The following is a 20,253-nucleotide window of genomic DNA, read 5'->3' on the forward strand; positions in this document are numbered from 1 at the left end:
AGGATATCAAGAACGAGATGGAGATTAACCACCCCACAGAAGTGGAGTGGTAAAAATCTACACCACTATCATGGATCGTGACGGCCAAACCCAGAGAGGGAGCCTCGGCCTGGCCCATGCTGGCTGCATGTCCCATCTCAGGAGTGGGCTTCCGTACTGGTGCTACAATGATAGACAGCCACCCGGAACACGTTTGAAAATATTTGAAACTAGGATGGCCAAAGAATTCTGTTACTAGAAGGGACCACGAATGTCTGCCCTAGAGATACTTAGGTCATGATAGCTGATTCAGAAAAACTTAAGATCTGTCACACGGAAGAATTCTATTGTCCTCTATGGCTCCAGGGAAAGCACCTCGGATCAGTAGCTTCCACATCTTAACAATCAGAGATAATGTCACTAAGGTCCTCCGTCCCGGAGTAGTGAGAGTTCCTGCCACCCACGTCCCCAGCAGTGTTCACCGGAGGAACGCTTGCCAGGAATGTTGGAGAGGATTCTGGGATTCTTGTAGGGGCAGGGCCCTGAAGTTCCCTTTTGACCCTGGGGTACAGAAAGGCAGGAATCTTAGAGTTCCTCTCTGTACTCTTGACTGGCAGTATCCTCTTCTCCAAAACCCCTGCCTCACTTGCTCCCCCAGCCTCCTCCTCCTCCTCCCACGGTGATTCCCGCAAGCCAGGGCAGAGACCATGGTCTCAGGAAAACAGAACGGGATCTGGAACACAGAGCTCATCAGATATACAAGGGACTTGAGGTCTCCCTGTGAGGTCCGCTTGCCCACGCCCAGGCCTTTGAATGAGTGTAATAAACCATGTGGTGAGATAATGCATGAGGGTCCATTTGTATCCTAGGGGCTAATGAGCCCAGTGGAAAGGAGGCGGCAGCAGGCAGGGGGCAGAGGAGAGGCAGGACCGGAGGGCGGGGCTGGGGGCCTGCTTTCTGGAGGGAGTGGAGCTTGCTTATTGACAACTGTACCTCCCTGCCCCCACCAAGGAGAAATTACAGGCCATGTCAGCATCTTAAAGGGCGACAGGGAGGTGTCCCTAGAGAAACCAACTGGTTTCATTTTTAGAGTTCTCGAGTGGTTGTCTCCATCTCAGCAGTGTCACTGAACCCTTTTCTTGCCCATTCTCTCTCTCCAGCCAAAGGGGTTTTGGCCCTAGAGAAACCAACTGGTTTCATTTTTAGAGTTCTCGAGTGGTTGTCTCCATCTCAGCAGTGTCACTGAACCCTTTTCTTGCCCATTCTCTCTCTCCAGCCAAAGGGGTTTCGGCGTTACTACAGCTCCCCCTTGCTCATTCATGAACAGTTTGGATGCATTAAAGAAGTTATGCCGATTGGTGAGTTGAGACCTGGTTGGGTTGAGTGGGGGTGAGCAGCAACATCCAAGGTGGCGGCTGCTCTCCTCCCGGGTCCCAGGGCACAGCAGCAGTTTAGGGGTGGCAGGAGCAGAGCGGAGTGCATTTATTTGGTGGCTAACTGGGTTATGGTCGTTTGTTTTGCTGGAGGGGAAGCTGAAGGTGGACCAAATTCCCCTGAAGTTTTTTTTCCTTCCCATGATGAAACTTGAGAGACACCCAGGTCCCAAAGGCTGCTAACTTGCTGTGCCAGCTCTCAGCACCATGGCAGAGTGGAAGCAGCGTGAAGCATGGCTTCCCCTAGACCTGGGTCAGAGCCCAGCTCCCACACTGGCCAGCTGTGTATCTGAGCAAGTAACTCAACCTGCTGGACCCTACACACTGAGAACAGCCATGGCTGCTTTTCATAGCTCTTTGTATACGAAAATAAACAGAGACACACTATAAGACCAATGCGTGGAAGGAACTCAGTGAATATCAGTTATTCTTTAATGAGGACAAATAATGTCTTACGGATATTTCTAGCTTGAATGTATTCTTCAGCAGTATCTTTCAGTTTACTTCTATGTTTTCTTTCTTTCTGAAAACCCCTACATTTATGTTTGCCTTTTGGTAGAGGCAAGGGGAACAAGTTTTAACCTAGAAATTTACAAACTAGAAAGCTTTTAATTAGACATTCAGGAAGCCTAGTAATGTGACATTCTTTCCAAACGCTTGCCTCCTCCTGCCGGCTTTGTGTCACGAGATTTTGTACCTTGGCAAGCAGAGCCTTTCACTAGAGGAAATAAAGCCGGTCTCTGGGAAGAACCTTGGCATTGGAGCCCTGGGGATGGACAACAAAGAGGAGAGCCAGCTAGTCAGGGAACGTTTGGGAGCAGAGACAGCTGAGTGCGGTGGAGCACATCATGTCATGGGAGGGAGGTGCACACCCCCAAGGATACTTGACCACGGAAGCCTCACTTCCCCAGGGGTCTCCCAGGGGTAAGCGAGTCCGTTGTGCAGAACCTACCTATTTCTGGCATCGTTAACCCAGGAGGTGTGGTCGGTGGTTGGCTGTGTCCCCAACCGTGACTTAAGGAGACCCTGTCTCAGATGAGCTCTCTCTTCTGTCGCAGCCTGCGGCAATAAGGTGGACCCTGTGTATGAGACCCTCCGCTTCGGCACCTCGCTGGCCCAGAGGACAAAGAAGAGCAGCTCGGGCAGCGGCTCCGACTCACCTCACAGAACCTCGGTGATTGCCTCCTCCCCACTCAGGGAACCCGCCATGGTCCCAGGCAGGGCAGGCCTGGAGCACCTCAGGGCGCATCAGGAGGGGGTCCGCAGGAGTCACGCAGCCTCCGAAGGGGGCTCCAAGTGCCTTGGGGCACTGAAGGGTAACTTCTGTGGCAGGTCCCCAGAGATCCTCGGAGACCACACTCTTGGCCTCACAATCCTGACTCTCCCCCGTGTACCTCTCCCTCCATTAGACAGCATATCTGCCAACACGTAGAAAGGTTCAACCCACACAAGGGGCAGAAGCTGGAATGTCCCAGCTGTGTCCAGTTCTCCTTCCAGTTCAAGAATAAGCCCTTTCTCACATGTTCTGTCCTTTCTCTTTAAGGCAAGATCCACCCTTTGATTTCTTTCGCACAAACACTGCCCTCCCCAGAGACATGAGGTGTTTCCCTCCACGGGACACATCACCATTCCCCCAGCACCTCTCCCACGCTGAGTAGTATAGTAGTGAAGTCACTCTGTCGCGTCCGACTCTTTGTGATCCCATAGACTGTAGTCTGCCAGTCTGCTCTGTCCATGGAATTCTCCAGGCAAGAATACTGGAGTGAGTTGCCATGCCCTTCTCCAGGGGATCTTCCCCACCCAGGGACTGAATTGCAGGCAGATTCTTTACTACCATCTGAGCCACCAGGGAAGCTCCTTCGTTTGAGCTGACCTAAAAATGAATGTTCTGTGCATCTCTGTGACCTAGTATCATCATCCTCTCTGGCTGTCCTAACCAGAATTTCTGTGAATCCCCCAAGATGCCACCCAGCTCCGTAGCAGAGAGGAGGCGCCTCAGAGATCGGTCTGACCTGCCCACATCAGCAGCAATGTCCACTCCTGCAGTTCTGAGCTCTGCTAGAACCGGCTCCACTGACTAGTTGGTTAGCTAGTTTTAGCACAGAGACATGGCAGGGAACACTCGGCAGGAGGCAGTGAACATCATCTCTGCATTTGTGACTGGTTTGGAGCAGAAGGAACATCACAGGCACACTTGAGGGATGTCCAGTCTGCTTTCGTGTCTGTGTCTCGACCCTACAGACTGGTTTTAGGGGCAAAAAAGCATAGTTTGCTGTATGTCAATAACTTGTTGGTTCATCATAGTCCACTTATATTTCCTGGCACTGGTTCCACCAGTAAGTATTTCCTGGAATTTTGTTCTGTGAAGGCATCGTTCTGAGAGCTGCAGGGAGACAAAGACAAATCAAATTGTGCTTAAATATCTGTCACTTCACTCTTTCCCTGGAGCCCAACTTGCCTTGGTGGAAGCAAACAGAAACAATTGATCGCTGCTTTAAAATGACTTTGCTTCCTTCCTGCAGGGTCAGTAGTAATGAACTTCAGCCTCTTGCCATTCTGGCAGTGTTGTTATGTCCTGAAGCGAACATATTCCCACGTAGCAAAGGTTTCTTTTCTTCCAGGGCTATAGAGGCATTTGCTTTACATTGTCGGGAAGTGGCTGCCTGGCTGTTTCTAAATTATTAGGTTTCCTCTCTTGTGCTTTCAAACGCTGTAGAATATAAAAAGCTTGATGGCTTTGGGGAAGCCAGCAGAAACCATATTCAAAAACTTTCTAGGAGTTGGTTAGCTCATTTAGGAATGACCTTCAGTTTTGTGAGATTAAATTAACATCATAATAGCAACTTTTGTTCAGAAACAGTGAGCTTCAGAGGAAAAGGGTCCAAGTGACTTAGAGACCCTGTGACATTTATTTTTTTCTTCTTTCTGATGTGTCATGAAAGGAAGAATGGCTGAAACAAATCTTAAAGCTAAACTGTAACAAGAAATCGGTCTCAGAAAGACAGTATTATAGGACTTTAGAGCTGAGGAGAAGAGCTAGGATGGCCCACTCGTTCCTCTCTAATAAGATGTAAATGGTTTTAAAAGTATGTGACTCTCCTCTAAGGCCCCCTGAATTCCTCTTTTAGAGAGGTGAGGGGCTTTTTTGGTGGTTAGGACTCTGTGCTTCTACTGCAGAGGGCGCAGGTTTGATCCTTGGTTGGGGAACTAAGATCACACATGCCGTGTATTATGGCCAAAAAATAATAAGAAAATAAGCAAAAATAAGCATCTCCCAGTGCTTAGATGAATCTAGAGGATGGTATACTTAGTGAAATAAGTCAGAGAGCGACCAGTACTGTATGATATCACTTAGATGTGCAATCTAAAAAATAATACAAGTGAATGTACACGCAAAACAGAATCAGACTCACAGATGTAAAAGCAAATTTATAGTTCCCAAAGGGGAGAGGGACAAATTAGGCCAATGGGGTCACCAGATACAAGCAATTATAAAGTAGATAAGCAGTTAGGATGTACTGTATAGCACAGGGAATTATAACCATTGTCTTGAAATAACCTTTAATGGAGTATAATCTGCAAAAAAATGCTGAAGTTTTATGTTATACACCTGAAACTAACATAATATTGTAGATCAACTCTATTTTAAAAAAAGAGCATGGACTCTGGAGACAATGCCAGAGGCCTAAGCCCTGCTCTACCACTTAGGTACTCTGAGCCCTCAAGTTGAGTTCTCTCTGGGCTTCAGGTCCCTACCTGAAAAATAGGTCTATCATAGAATTATTGTGAAGCATAAATGAGACGATTCATATAAAGTACTTAAAAACAGCATGCGATAGATGATTGGTTATAATTAGCTATTTAGAGTGCTGCTTTATTATTGTTGTTGTTATTTCTGTAACCTAAATAATGACTATGAAAAAAAAAGTTAAAGTGTTAGTCGCCCAGTCATGTCCAACTCTTTGTGACCCCATGGACTCTAGCCTGCCAGGCTTCTCTGTCCAAGGGATTCTCCACGTGAGAATACTGGAGTGAGTAACCATTTCCTCCTGCAGGAGATCTTCCTGACCCAGGGATCAAACCCAGGCCTCCCACAAAGCAGGCAGATTCTTTACGGTCTGAGCCACCAGGGAAGCCCCATAATGACTATAACTCTTCCTATACATAAGAAAGGGCAGAAAAAGTATTGATGTTAGTGAAACAATTACTTTTTGCAGCAATGGAAATAGGCTTTAACTCGTACCTAAGTAATGCAACCCTCAAAAGTACATCTTGTTCTCCAGAATTAATGTTCAGCACTCACCTAGAAAGAGCTATATAGTTCTACTGAACATTTTAAGTAACAGGATGTGGGCAGGAATTCTGATTTCTCTCTGTCGTCTCTTCCTGGGAAGCAGCCTAACTGTGGCCAGTGCATGTAGGCACTCATTCACCTCTCACTGAGCACCTTTCTTGTGCCAGCCCCTGAGCCTGCCCCGGACACCAGGAGGGAGGGACAGTGCCCGAGAGGGAGTACATAGCCTCTCTGAAGTTAGCCACACAGACAAGAGAGCAATGATGAGATGCTTAAGACAGTATCTTGCAAATTCCACCTTAGTTCTTCTACTGGTATCACAGTCTCTACTCACTGAGTCACTGAAATGACATTGCTCATTCGCTACTATACTCTCTTTTCAAGACTTCAGATCTCGTGGAGGTTCCCGAAGAGGCTGACGGGCCAGGAGACGGGTATGACCTGCGGAAGCGGAGCAACAGTGGTAAGTCGGGGCGTGGGGATCAGGCACCACCGCCCAGCGCAAACGGGAATCTCATCCATCATCCAGGTCAGCAGGCAGGCTCACATGACCTCCAGGCCCCTCTCTTTCTCGGCCACCTCTGGAATTCAGACTGGACAGTGTTTGATAATATGGAGGGGAACAGATAAATTTTGGTGGATTTCAGGAATTCAGTTATAACATTCCCTGAGCTCTGGCTCCTGAGTTCTCATGCTATAAGGACATGGAGGTCCTTCCAGAGCTTTTTGTTAACATGTCACTTCCCCCACTGACCTACAATGGATGAACAGGACATCCCAGAGAGAAAACATCGGACGTACTCACAGTGATGTGCCTGTTCAAGTGAGGAGTGGTGCTGAGGAGTGTGAGCCTCCCCTGGGCTCCTCCCCAGCAGAGATGACTAAGATTCAAAAATGGATCTGCACAATCGAGACAGATATTCCATATTAATACCATTTAGTTTTCTAATAGCATAAGCCCTTTTTAAAATAATTCCTAGAATACTTGTTAAATACTAACTACATGCTACCGCTTGCTAACATTGAGAAAGAATCTCCTCTTAGCTTAAAGAAACATAACCAGCACCTAATACTTGAATCTTGATGAGCCTCTTTGATGTCAACAACTACTTCCTCTCATTTATCAAAAAAAAAAAAAATTATGAAGTGTTTTCTACCACCAGCAAAACTACATATGTCACAGAGCTGTGCTCAGGTCACTCATAACCCAACAATGTTGCAGGCCCTGACCTGTGTTGTTCCTTTGGGCTGAATGCCTTCTCCTGGCAGAAGTTACCCCTCACACCTCTAATCCCCATGTGGGAAGCACTGGAGAATGCTGCCTTGGACAGATTTTCCACTTGCCTGGTTGTCCCTGCCTTTTCCATACTGGAAACAGAACTTCTACATCAAATACCCTGTAGCTGCGTTGTCAGCAGCTGTCATACAATGAGGTACCATTTCCACTTCTTTAGCTCTAGGAACTCACTCATGTCTCTTCTCCAGTTAGGATTGTGCCTCTGTGATGACCCTCCTTCCTAAATAACTGTCAGCATCCACAGGGTCCCCCTTTTGCCAAGCCTGTACATAGGCTGCTAAAGCACACCACTAGAATAAGAAGCCTTTGGCATCACATGGGGAAAACTGTACTTTGGGATCCATGCAGATACCCAGGGAGCACTTAGCAGTGCCATGAGAGAGACAGATCAGAGAGCGCCAGCTGCCGGGGCCCTCGAGGCAGAGCCATAACCCTGCATGCACCCAGCCTAGGTCTGTCCAGCACTGCAGATCCAGCAACTGAATTTGGGCCAGCAGCCCTGGAGTTCATCTGTATCTTAGGACCAAACTCACCAGAGGCTGGAGTATAAGCCAAAGCTGTGTCTCAGTGCTTCAGGTCTGGTCAGCCGTTCTTCCCCTGAGTCTGATTCTGCCCATCTCCCGCCCCTGACAGTGGACTCCCCTGGTGGCTCAAACGGTGAAGAATCTGCCTATAATGCAAGAGACCCGGGTTCAATCCCTGGGTTGGGAAGATCCCCTGGAGAAGGAACCCACTCCAGTATTCTTGCCTGGAGAATCCCATGGATAGAGGAGCCTGACAGGTCGCAAAGAGTTGGACAGGACTAAGCAACTGACACCTGCCCCAGACACTTTTCGCCAAACCACAGGCGGCCTCTCATCACTAACTTCACTGGATGTGTTTGGTCCTGGGCCCCTGCCTGCTCTGAAAGTGAAGGCTGGGCTTCACTGGTGATCATATGGCCTTCAAGAGACCTCACTTCACTCTGCTTTAGTCGCTTCACCTCTAAAATGACGATGCTAATAACACCAAATCCATAGAGCCTCCTGATCTTTAAATGAGATAATGAATGTAAATACTACCCATTCGCTGAAGACTCTGAAGCTTCATTCCTAGCATTAGGCCTCTTGACTGCCTCTGATGCCTGTAGCCTACTGGACATGGCCATGTGAATGGAAGACAAGCATCTTCAAGCTAACGCACCCAAGTGGACTCTTGAGTCCCCCACTTGCCTCCCCGCCCACCCACCCACTGAAATTGGCTCTTCTTCGTTGTTCCTACTCACTTGTAGGAATGTCATTCTGCTAGATTATCAGGCCAAGGCTTTTGGCATCATCCTTGACACCCTTCTTGCACCTCCTGTCCAGTCTGTTGGCAGATTTTATCTGCTGGTCTTCGGAATCACACCCAGCGTGTGCCCACCGCTTCCCTCTCTGCCTCCACCAGCTTGATCCAGCTTGATGGATGCTGTCAGCCATTCCTCAGTAGATGAGGTCTCTATTTGCCCTGGGGATTTCTTTACTCAAAAAGTGGTCTTTTAGGGACTTCCCTGGTAGTCCAGTCAATGCAGGGGACATGGGTTCAATCCCTGGTCCAGGAAGATCCCACATGCCATGGAACAACTAAGCCCATACACCACAGCCACTGAGCTTTTGTTCTAGAGCCAATGTGCCACAGCTACTGCAGCCCAGGCTCTCTAGGGCCCATGTGCTGCAACAAGAGAAGCCACGGCAATGAGGAGCCCATGCATAGCAATGAAGAGTAGCCCCCGCTTGCTACAATTAGAGAAAGCCTGCATGCAGCAGCAAAGACAGCACAACCATAAATTATTTTTTGTTAAAGGGGGTCTTCTTAGAGTTTTAAATTATGAACAGCCATATTTAAGGATCATCACCCTGAAGTACCATTACTATTATTGAAGTCATCATAAGGTCACAGAGTGTCGAAGGTACAATCTGGAGCCTCACTACTTCACGTGTGGCCCATGGAGCAGCAACCTGGGCAGAACTTGAGAGCCCATGAGAAATGCAGACCCAGCCCTGCAAAATCAGAATTTGCAGATGAATCTGTGGTTCACATTTTTGTTAACATTTGAGAAGCAGGATTAGAGACCATTTAGTCCAACACCCTCTCCTCCAACATACACACACAAGGATACATAGACATACACACACAACAAATACCAGGTAGATTAAGGGAATTGAGACACTGAGTAATACACTCAAGAGCACAGGTTGATTATCTGCTGTCTCTTTTTCATGTTAAGGGGCATTTTCACAGTCTTATTCAAAGAAATCTGTTGAAAGAACTTAGCAAATGGTAAATCTCTAAAACGCTTTAGAGACCTATTAAATATTCCTTTGATCAGCAGCAGCTTTCTTCACATGCCCTCTTAGAAGCGAAGGTGAGTAATTATGCAGCAGTTTGCTTCAAAACAAGTTCCTTTGATTTGGATTTAATGCTCTGTCTGTGCAGTTTGAGAAACAAGGTAGAGAAAACATTTTGCTTACATAGAGTCCAAGTTCCCACTCATCTTCTCACAGTTTTGGCAAGGAGAACTCCCCGTTCTGTATTACTTGTTTCACGTGGATTCTAAAAAGTACACGGAGCACACAGGTATTATTTCTGCCACCCAGGTGTTGTGTCCAGATTCTTGAGGAATATTTCCGAGGCCACCTCGGAAGAAGTACAATTCATATTCATGTCTTTACTGATAAAAATATAGACTCTGCTTTCTCTCTTATGTTATGAATCTCTCTTGGGCAGGCCTGAGGATTTCTGGTTGTTGTTTTCAACAACAATTTTTTTCAACAACAATTTCAACAATTCCTTGGTGCCTCAGAAATTGACGGGGGCAGAATTCTTGGTCTTCGCTTTTGCCTTAACTGCCAAATCTCCCCTGGAAGCAAGGTCATAAGCAAAGGGTGAAGCATCTAATACATAGCCTCAAGATGACAAAAAGTCAAGGAGAAGTTGACAGAACTATTAGGAAATTGGCATTGCACTTCATAATCAGAGATTTTAGCACACCTTTTGGTCACTGGAAAATCAGATAGACAAAGAGATTCAGTATAGATGTGGAGGATCTGAGGACGTACTTGACAATCCTAACCTAATTAACTCTTTTTTTCTCTCTTGATTTATTTTTTTAATATAAATTAATTTATTTTAATTGGAGGCTAATTACTTTACAATGCTGTATTGGTTTTGCCATACGTTGACTTGAATCCGCCATGGATGTACATGTGTTCCCCATCCTGAACCCCCCTCCCACCTCCCTCCCCATTGCATCCCTCAGGGTCATCCCAGTGCACCAGCCCCGAGCACCCTGTCTCATGCATCGATCCTGGACTGGCGATTCGTTTCACATGTGATAACTTACATGTTTCAATGCCATTCTCCCAAATCATCCCAACCCCTCCCTCTCCCACAGAATCCAAAAGACTGTTCTATACATCTGTCTCTTTTGCTGTCTCACATACAGGGTTATCGTTAGCATCTTTCTAAATTCCATATGTATGCGTTAGTATATTGTATTGGTGTTTTTCTTTCTGGCTTACTTCACTCTGTATTTAACTTTAAAAGGACACTCCGGAAGAATGAATATATTAATATATTTACAATATATTGGCTTCCCAGGTGGCGCTAGTCATAAAGAACCTGCCTATCAATGTAGAAAACATAAGAGACATGGGTTTGATCCCTGGGTCGGGAAGATCCCCTGGAGGAGGACATGGCAACCCACTCCAATATTCTTGCCTAGAGAATCCCATGGACAGAGGAGCCTGGCAGGCTACTGTCCATAGAGTTGCAAAATGTCAGACATGGCTAAAGCAAATTGGCACAACACACATACATACATATGTATCCTAAATCACTTGGCTGTACACCTGGGACTAGCACAACATTATAAACCAACTGTACTTCAATTGAAAATAATAAAAAATTAAAATTAAAAAGGATGCTTCATCTAACAAATGAAGAATTCACATTCTTTTTACGAACACATGGAACTATTGCTTACCTATTGGACTATAATGCACGCTTCATAAATTTCACAAAATTAATATGATATAGAGCACATCTTTCTAACTACAATGCAAACAAGATAGAAACGAATATCCAAATTATAACTAGGAAAACCCACACTTTAGGAAATTAAAGACGTACTTTTTGAAAGCTAATATGTCAAAGAATTCATAATGAAAATTGAAATATATTTAAAACTAAATAATAACAAAAACACTACCGGACTTCCCTAGTGGCCCAGTGGTTAAGAATCTGCCTGCCAATGCAGGAGACAAAGGTTTGATCCCTGGTCTGGGAAGAGTCTGTATGCTGCGGAGCAACTAAGCCCGTGAGCCAAAACTACTGAGCCCAAGCTCTAGATCCCTGAGCTGCAACTGCTGAGCCCACGCACCGCAAAATACTGGCGCCTGCGTGCCTTAGAGGCATTGCTCCGCAAAAAGACAAGCCATTGCTACGAGAAACCTGTGAACCACAGCTAGAGATTAGCCCCCACTTGTTGCACCTAGAGAAAGCCTTCATGCAGCAAAGAAGACCCAACACAACCATAAGTAAATAATTTTTAAGAACACATACCTATCACAACTTGTGGGATGCAGCTAAAATTGTGCCTAGAGTATTTAGCTCTAAAGTTATTCCATGAAAAAATAAAAGCTGAAAAGTAATAATCTAAGCATCATATTCAAGAAGTCAGTAAAAAAAAGAAATTTTAAAAAAAGAAGTCAGTAAAAGAAAAAAGAATAGATAAGGAAGCAGTAATAAAGATAAGGAATTATTATGTGACACAGGTAGATCTGTAAATTCTAAAAACAGTTCTTTAAAAAAGTAGAATTTACAATTGATAACTTTAAGAGTAAGAGAGAAAGATGAAACAAAAGGAATAATTTTAAAAGGAGGAATGTCAACAGAGGTTGACAGGAAAGCATTTTATGACCAACTTTACCAGTAGATTTAAAACTTCAAATGGACAGCTGCCAAGAAAGCTATCAATGACCAAAGTATGACTCAAGAGGAATTAGTAATTAGAGAACTTGACTTGGCTTCCAATTATGATAGAAACAGAATCAGTATTTTAAGTTTTTTCACAACAAAAATGCCAGGCCCAGACAACTTTATAAGTAAACGTGACCAAACATTTAAGGAAGATAAAATTTCCAGATGAGCTAAGCTCTTTCAGGATAACAGAACGTGCTAGCCAGCAGCATTCTCTAACTTAGTTTATGGGGCTGGTATAATACTGACCTCAAAACCAAAGGAAGACAGCATGAGAAAGAAAATCGCTGGCTCATCCCCCTCTTGAATATGGGTGCAGAAATCTGAAACAAAGTCACCTCAGTACACTGAATCCAGTAATGTATTTTAGAAAGGCAGTGCATAATTACCATGTTGAATTTATTCCAGGGATGCAAGTTGAGTCAGTATCAATAAGCTGATAATGTTACTTGTACATGACCAAGTTAAAGCTGAAAATCCACATCATCAGCTTGTTGGAGACATGGGCCTCCCAGGACTGCGAAGTAAGAGAGAACGACAGAATACAGAAAAGGAAAAGAAGAAAGCTTTAGGGGGACTAGCAAAAACTGAAGGTTGATTTTGCATCTGTAACATTAGAAAACATACCTGCAGAATTAACACAGATTTTGTATGTATCCATGGATGAAGTCAATAGCCAAATTATTTTTCATAAAATGAACTTAAAGTACCAAACATTAAAAAGTGTCTGATATATTTTTTTGGTAAAATAGTACCAAAAAAAATATTCTTTATACCTTTCTTTATACCTTTCCTCTCAAATCAACGTCTTAGAAATAGCCAGAAGGAATGGGTTTTTTAAAAAATCATTTTTGCAGTGTTCCAGTTCTGCCTGTAACCATTTGACTGAAAACACATTTGGAGTCACTTCAAATAATGTTCAGCATAGTTCAAAAAATGATACACATTGTTGTGACGGCTAATGGATAGTCAATGAAAAGCTCAAATAATTTGAAATTACAAAACTGTAAAATCAAACTGAATATTGCACATGCATCTTATGTAGTCTCAATTTTAGTTTCAATCAATAATTTTCTAAGAAGATGGTCTTGTTATGTTTCCATTCAACTACTCAACATTCTTTAAATGTGTCCAGTTTTATATTTATGGAATCAAGTATTATGCCAAGATTTCAAGTAATCACTTAAAACAGAGAAAAGTATTGCTGGTCTCTACTCTTTTTGAACCAGGAAGTTGCATAGCCAAATATTCAGGCAGACAAGGTCTGTAAGCATCGGCCCTTCATTTTCCATTTTCCTACAAAGCGGAGCTCCTTCCATGACTGCATATTGACTTTCTAGGGATAATGGAACTGCATCCACAGGCTCTGGAACCATAGTGAGTGGGTGAAGTCTCTCAGTCATGTCCGACTCTCTGCAACCCCATGGACTGTAGCCTAACCAGGTTCCTCCGTCCAAGGGATTTTCAAGGCAAGAATACTGGAGTGGGTTGCCATTTCCTTCTCCAGGAGATCTTGCTGACCCAGGGATTGAACCCAGGTCATTGTAGGCAGAAGCTTTACCGTCTGAGCCACCACGGAAGATCCCTGGAACCATAAACCATGGACAATAGATGTTTACTGAGCATTGGTTCATTTACAGGGGCTCTTGTTCAGAAGTGTGTTCCCTTCATCACAGCTACTGAATCCATTTGCAGGACAGTGGAGATTGTCAGGGCTGACTGAAAGAGGGTACAGAGCTTTCTGTGATGTGTTTCTCTTCCTCTGCTGGTTTCCTTGACCCTCTGAAGGAGACCCAAAGGGAAGACTAAAACAGCAATGTATTTTTGATTATCAAAGCTTCTCCAAAGTAGATTAATTTCAACACTATGGGCCCTATTGTATAGACTTGGAAACATGTGCCACCTTTTATTTTTATTTAAGAAAGATACATGATGTTGGTCTCCAGGGTTAGATGGTTGAACTCACTAAGCAGAGCCCCCCCCATACCCATCAACCCATCAGGGACCTTCCACAGCTGTGTGTGTGGACAGTGACAACTCCTACCCATCTTAAGAAGCCTTTTTCCTCATCAAAGGTCACAGAGTGGCTGCTAAAATGCAAAAGGTAGAGAATTATGTATTTTAAGAACACACTAGATGAGAAACCACTGTTTAATTTTTTTCCCAATAATACCCCCCAATGCACTGCCAAATAAGAGATAGAGGAAGTATTTTGAAGTTTAAAACCTTAATCTGCAAGTAGAATACAGAGATCATCAGGAAACTAGCATGAAGATATTGAATAGAGATCAAAGAGTCTGGTATTTATAAAAGTGTATTGAAATACAGTTAAATTGCACCATACTTCACCTACGCTACCATCCCCTTAACAAACGATTGGATACATTTAACAAAGATGAATGACATGGTTTCTGCTCCTGAGAAGGGCTCTGCCAAATGAGACTAAGCAATGCAGGAGGATGTGTGCTGGCCCGGAGGCGTGGACGAGGGTGTGGCTGTGCAGAGAGTGTGGTGTGGACCCTGCCAGGGGCACAGAGGGCAACAGATGGAGCGTGACACGCGAGCTGGGTCGCTGAGGATGAGGAAAGGCGGGGAGAAACTGAGTTGAAACTGTGGTGCAGGGAGTAAATAAAGCTACGTCTTTCAAGCGTGTTTCCCAAATGTGGTGACTGGACTCATAAATCTCCTCCTTTTTGTGGTCTCTTTCAGTGTTCACATATCCAGAAAATGGCACTGACGATTTCAGAGACCAAGCAAAGAACATAAACCACCAGGTATTCATGGACATCTCAGAAGACTGGCCAGACAGGGTCCTTAGATTATTCTGTAGGTCACCCCCCAAGTGGGTCATGAAATCAACTTAGTGGGGCCCAGACTAGCATCTTTAGAGAATAATGTACCGTAGAGTACATAGCATAGGCAGCACTGAGCAAAACAAATTCCAAGGCATCCAGGGTACAGAGGATAAAGACTGTACTGTGTGCTTTTGCTTCTGTTGTGTATGCTACCTACAAGTTGGCATGTGCTCTACAGTATGTAAATTATATATTATGACTGTATTTCATAGTGGGCTTCCCTGATGGCTCAGAGGTCACAGCGTCTGCCTGCAATGCGGGAGACCTGGGTTCAATCCCTGGGTCGGGAAGATTCCCTGGAGAAGGAAATGGCAACCCACTCCAGTATTCCTGCCTGGAAAATCCCATGGACAGAGGAGCCTGGTGGGCTACAGTCCATGGGGTCGCAAAGAGTCAGACATGACTAAGCAACTTCACTTTCAACTTTCAAGTTTTATATTTTATGTTAATTTAGATATATAATTAGGATGGAATAATACTGCATAAAGTACTTGAGCTTTGGGCAGCAAACAGAATCACAGATCAAAAGAATATAGTTATGTGCAGCTTTTGTTTATGTTTTCTAGATATGGCACCTATTCATTATATTATTATGTCTTTAAATGTATAGTAATACATTATATATCTGCATGCATATAAAATGATACAAGATAATATTACATGTTGTATAATTTTACTTTATCATGTATATTATAAAGCAGAAACATTTATATAGCTACAATATTTGTGTAGTTAATAACAGCTTATGTTTATATAATACCTGTAAAACTCATATAGTTCACAAATTAGGGACACAATAAAATCGACCTCATGGGCTGTTTTTAGCTTTGCATATGCTAATCCATGTACCATCATGCCTCTCACACAGCAAGCTATCAAAAAATGGTAGCTTTTATTATCATTATTGCAGTTTCATAGTCAGTGGATGGTGATACCATAACAAATCAAATCAGTCTCAGGCCAACATCTTTCATTTTTCCACAGCATGAATGAACTTATTTCTGGATGAATACACCCAGATCCCTTTGATACACTAGATACAAAATTGTCCATTTTAGGGAATAGAAGTTGTTTACTACTCTCCACCTGTCTGCTGTCTATAGACAGAATATTCTCTTGCTTGGGCTCAAGTCTGTATCCCCTTTCATGAACGACTAGATCAAAGGAAAAAAGTGACTTGAACAAAACTGTAGTATTTCTGACAAAAAGTTCCACATAAATGTTTTCAAATAGTTTGTAATGAAATCGAACTCAGATAGGAAATTAAAAATAAACCTGTTTGGAACAAAATAATAATGGTTAGATATTTTAACACAAAAGATTACACTGGAATTACATTTAACTTCCCCATTTCCTGTCTTCTTCCTTTGCTCCATTTCTTCCTCCTTCCTCCTCTCATTTCCCTTTTATGTTTCTCTTTCAGGGACCTCTTTCCAAAGACCCATTACAGATGAACACCTATGTTGCCTTGTACAAATTTGTACCACAAGAGAATGAAGATTTGGAAATGAGGTAAAAACATTTTTAAAGGAAGAAGAACGAAAGATTTAAAGTCAGTGGTGATGTATGTGAAAGAAAATAATTCAATTCGCGCTGCCTCCAAGCGCCTTAGAGCAGTGATTCTCAAATGTTAGTGTGCGGGGCTGGTTGATGCGGATTGCTGGGCCTTATTCTGGAAGTTTCTGACTCAGCATGATTCAGCGCGTCTTGGGTGGGGCTTGAAAATCCGAGTTTCTAACTGGTCTGCAGGTGGTGCAGACGCTGCTGGCCCAGGGACCACACTTTGAGAAGCGTGGTCAGTACATCATCAGTAGCGCTGCTACCGGGAGTTTTCATGAAGGCTGAGCATCAGATGCACTTGGCATCCTGCGGGGTCTAATAGGGAACCAAAAGTGTACTTGCTGCCTAAATTAACATTGACTGACAAATCAGTCTAAAACTCTATTTATCCCTGCCGGAGACTGGCAGCTCCCCCTGGCTCGCACCTAAAGGTTCTTCTGTTTCAGGACCCATCCCACCTCATGGTCACTGAAACAGAGAGACAGGTGAGCCTCAGGGCGCTCATGAGATCTAAACCTTTCTCTGGACCACAGTCTCATGTTTCAGGGGTGGTGTGGCTGGAGTCCGTACTGTGTCCACATCCTCCTTGCTGTGTGATTTTAAGCAATGTACAAACATCGTGTTTCCCAGGTTTCCTTACTGATAAAAGGATAATAATGACCTTTTCCTCTTAAGGCATTTGTGAGGATGAAGTGAATAAGGTTCATAAAGCATATAGCACAGTAACGGTAGACTCAGGAACTGGCCGTCAGTGCAGTCTTTGTAATGTCGTGTTCCCCAGGTTGTCTCAAAGAAAAGACTTCGCTCCTTCCCTCTATTCGTGACCCAAGCCACAAGCGCTCTCAGGACAAGGACTTGGTGTTTTCCAGCCCTGGAGCAGGATACGGGGGGCTACTTTTGCAGCCACATGGGCCATTAGAAATGGGTTCTTTCCTCTTCTTAAGAGCATGGAGAGAAAAACTAGCACAGAAAACCATTTATATGTCAGAGCATTAGGAAAATAGCCTCCATTTTATGGTGGACTCCACTGTCCAAGTGCTGTCACTGGGCCTCCCTGCAGAAGGCTCTGGAACCCTTTGTCTCCACCCTGGAGCTCTCTGAGCTTTCCCACATCTCATATGTGCTAAGTCACTTCAGTTGTGTCTGACTCTTTGAAACCCTAGGGACTGTAGCCCACCAGGCTCCTCTGTCCATGGGATTCTCCAGGCAAGAATGCTTGAGTGAGTTGCCATTCCCTTCTCCAGGCATGCCTTCCCCGACCCTGGCATAGAACTCATCTCTGACATCTCCTGCATTGGCAGGCGGGTTCTTTATCACTAGCGCCACCTGGGAAGTCCTTTTCGCATCTCAGGTCTGTCCATTTCCCTGGTGTGACCCCTCTGGCTTTTGCCTGAAAAATGGTTCCTCCTCAGTAAAATCAGCCTTCTCCTCTTCCACTTTCCCCAAAGTCCCTGAAGAGAAAACAGCTATCAAAAGCCTCCATGGAGACCCTGTTTCCTGGTCCCATTTGCCATTGGGGTCGACCTGGATCGCTCAGCTGCACTTTCTGGTACAATGCCCAGTGGGCCCCGTAGCAGATGTGAGTGTCCGGCCAAAGTCTGGCAGCTCCCCCAGCTCACCCAAGGTCAGCTTTCATTGTTCATCTGTGGGCTGCTTCCAGCTGATTCTCGGGCTTTTCCCAGGCAGAGTTGAGGCTTGGTTCCTGGCTCCTTAGATTCGTTCAGACAATTAGGTTCTTATAAATCTGAACTTTCTCCATCCTTGAGGAAGACTCACCATGCTGAACTCACTGGCTGGAGTTGTAAATGTTATCTAAACAGCCTGGTTAGGTACAGCAGAATGAGACGGTGTTTGTCGGGTGAAGCCCCATTCTATCCAGATAGAGCAAACAAACCCTGCCAGTCAGAACCTACCTAGGATTCGTTACTGGTGTGGTTCCTTGCCCTCAACTGACAGTCCACATTAACTTTCTGCTGATGAAGACAAGGAGGACCTATATTTACTTTGCAAAGAACAGTACACTGGGTTCTTCTTGAGATTATCATTTGAGTGTCCAGAATTTAAAATTTAACAACACCCCATTGTGCAGGTCCCACAGCTTTATCTTAGAAAATTGTTCTGAACTTATTAGATGGAAATAATAGCTCCAGAGAAATATGACTCAAGGGTGAAGTCTTAACTGTCTGGTGGTGGTCGTACGATTTTGTGCTTATGTTAGTCGGTCGCAGGCCATTAAAAGTCAAGTTGTCTGGTCACGAATCAAACGTTTACACTCTGCTCCAAGGCAAACAGGACTATTCATTCCCAGGAATGAAATGTCTGCATTGCATAGACTGCAAGATTGAAGTGATAAATCATACTTAACTTTTTTTTTCCTTTGCAAAGAGATTGTAGGTTCCCATTTTAGAAGCCAAGCTCTGATTTAGAATGTGTAAGGCAATGCTTTGGGGATTTAGTATCATTCCTTGAATGAACTAGGGCTTTGTGAATTATCTTTCTCTCCTTAAACCATGAGGTAGTAAAAATCCTTTTAACAAAACTCTATTTTCATCCACCTTCCTTCTGACCCAGGGGGCATGCTGGAGATTATCCTCAGGAAAGAAAACAAAGAATACGAGAGTGGAGGGAATGTTGAGGGCATGAGCTTGAGGACAAAGGAGGTCCAACTGGCAAAGCCAACAGTCACGATCAGAGCAGATGGACCATCACTTCAGCCAGAGTTTGCTATATATCTGCTTAATAATAAGAAAGCTTTTTCTGCCAACAGCCAGCAGTCCAGACCTCTCTCCAAACCTCCAGATTCTCCTCCATGCCTACCCCAGGAGTGCCTAGCACCCAGGACCTCTGTCCTCCCCTGCACAAACCTGTCCCCAGGGGGAATGATGTCACCATCTGCCCAGGCCTCAAGCCGGCCACCTGAGGTTTTCTTTTACCCCATACCCAAAATGCATTCAGTGTTCAATTCCTACTGGTTCTCTTTGCCTCGGATCTGCTTTATCCAGCCCCACCTTCACCTCTCCCCGGATTGCTGTGGGATCCACCTGGTCTCTGTGTCTAATCTTACACCCCCTCACCCCATTCCTCCCTTCCCATTTACTTTGGGTGGAAAGGATGCTGCAAAGACAGCCCAGTGTCCTGGGATCGTCTAAACTTTGGAGTCAAACAGAATGGATTCATGTCGCTGCTCCTCTATTCTCTGACAACAGGGCATCTTACCTAACTTTCTGAACCTCTGTCTTCTCATCTTGAAAGTAGAGATAATAAGGCCTGCCCTTGTAGGATGGTGGTGGTTGAGTTGTTAAATCATGTCCAACTCTTTACGACCCCATGGACTGTAGCCCACCGAGCTCCTCTGTCCATGGAATTCTCTAGGCAAGAATACTGGAGTGGGTTGCCATTTCCTTCTCCAAGGGATCTTCCTGACCCAGGAGTCGAACCCAGGTCTCCTGCATTGCAGACAGATTCTTTACTGACTGAGCTATGAAGGAAGCCCTTGTAGGATGGTTGTCATTAAATAAAATAACATAGTAAGAGTTTAACAGAGTTAATTCCAGTCAGTTCTGTTCATACTCCAGAGGTAGATGCTTCCTTTGCAGACATAAAAAATGAGGGAGAAAGAGAATGACATACAACATGGATTCACTGAATATTTAGCAATGAAAAGTGTGGGCATCACTTGACCTAGATTTAAGCTCTAGCCAAGCTGTTCACTAGCTGTGTGACCCCCATGAAGCCTGAGACGGTTCCACAAGGCATCAAGCTTCTGCTCTTACAATACACTCGTGAAGAAGAGAATCACTGTGCCTGCCTCAGGTCTGCTCATGACACACAAGTGTG

At 44.5% G+C, this 20,253-nt stretch overlaps 1 protein-coding gene across 7 annotated transcripts in view; it reads left to right on the plus strand.

Annotated features, from left to right (window-relative positions):
* The window catches only part of STAC (SH3 and cysteine rich domain), a 355,507-nt gene that overhangs the window by 310,520 nt on the left and 24,734 nt on the right, over positions 1–20,253 (plus strand). For all 7 annotated transcript variants that reach the window (XM_061395838.1, XM_061395839.1, XM_061395840.1 and 4 more), the window contains 5 exons: positions 1,256–1,337; positions 2,471–2,586; positions 6,091–6,169; positions 14,711–14,775; positions 16,280–16,368. In XM_061395838.1, the coding sequence (XP_061251822.1) occupies positions 1,256–1,337; positions 2,471–2,586; positions 6,091–6,169; positions 14,711–14,775; positions 16,280–16,368 (431 nt within the window). The remainder of the gene's footprint in view (positions 1–1,255; positions 1,338–2,470; positions 2,587–6,090; positions 6,170–14,710; positions 14,776–16,279; positions 16,369–20,253) is intronic.

The sequence above is a fragment of the Bos javanicus genome, chromosome 22 (assembly GCF_032452875.1).
Source record: "Bos javanicus breed banteng chromosome 22, ARS-OSU_banteng_1.0, whole genome shotgun sequence".
Classification (NCBI taxonomy): Eukaryota; Metazoa; Chordata; class Mammalia; order Artiodactyla; family Bovidae; genus Bos; species Bos javanicus.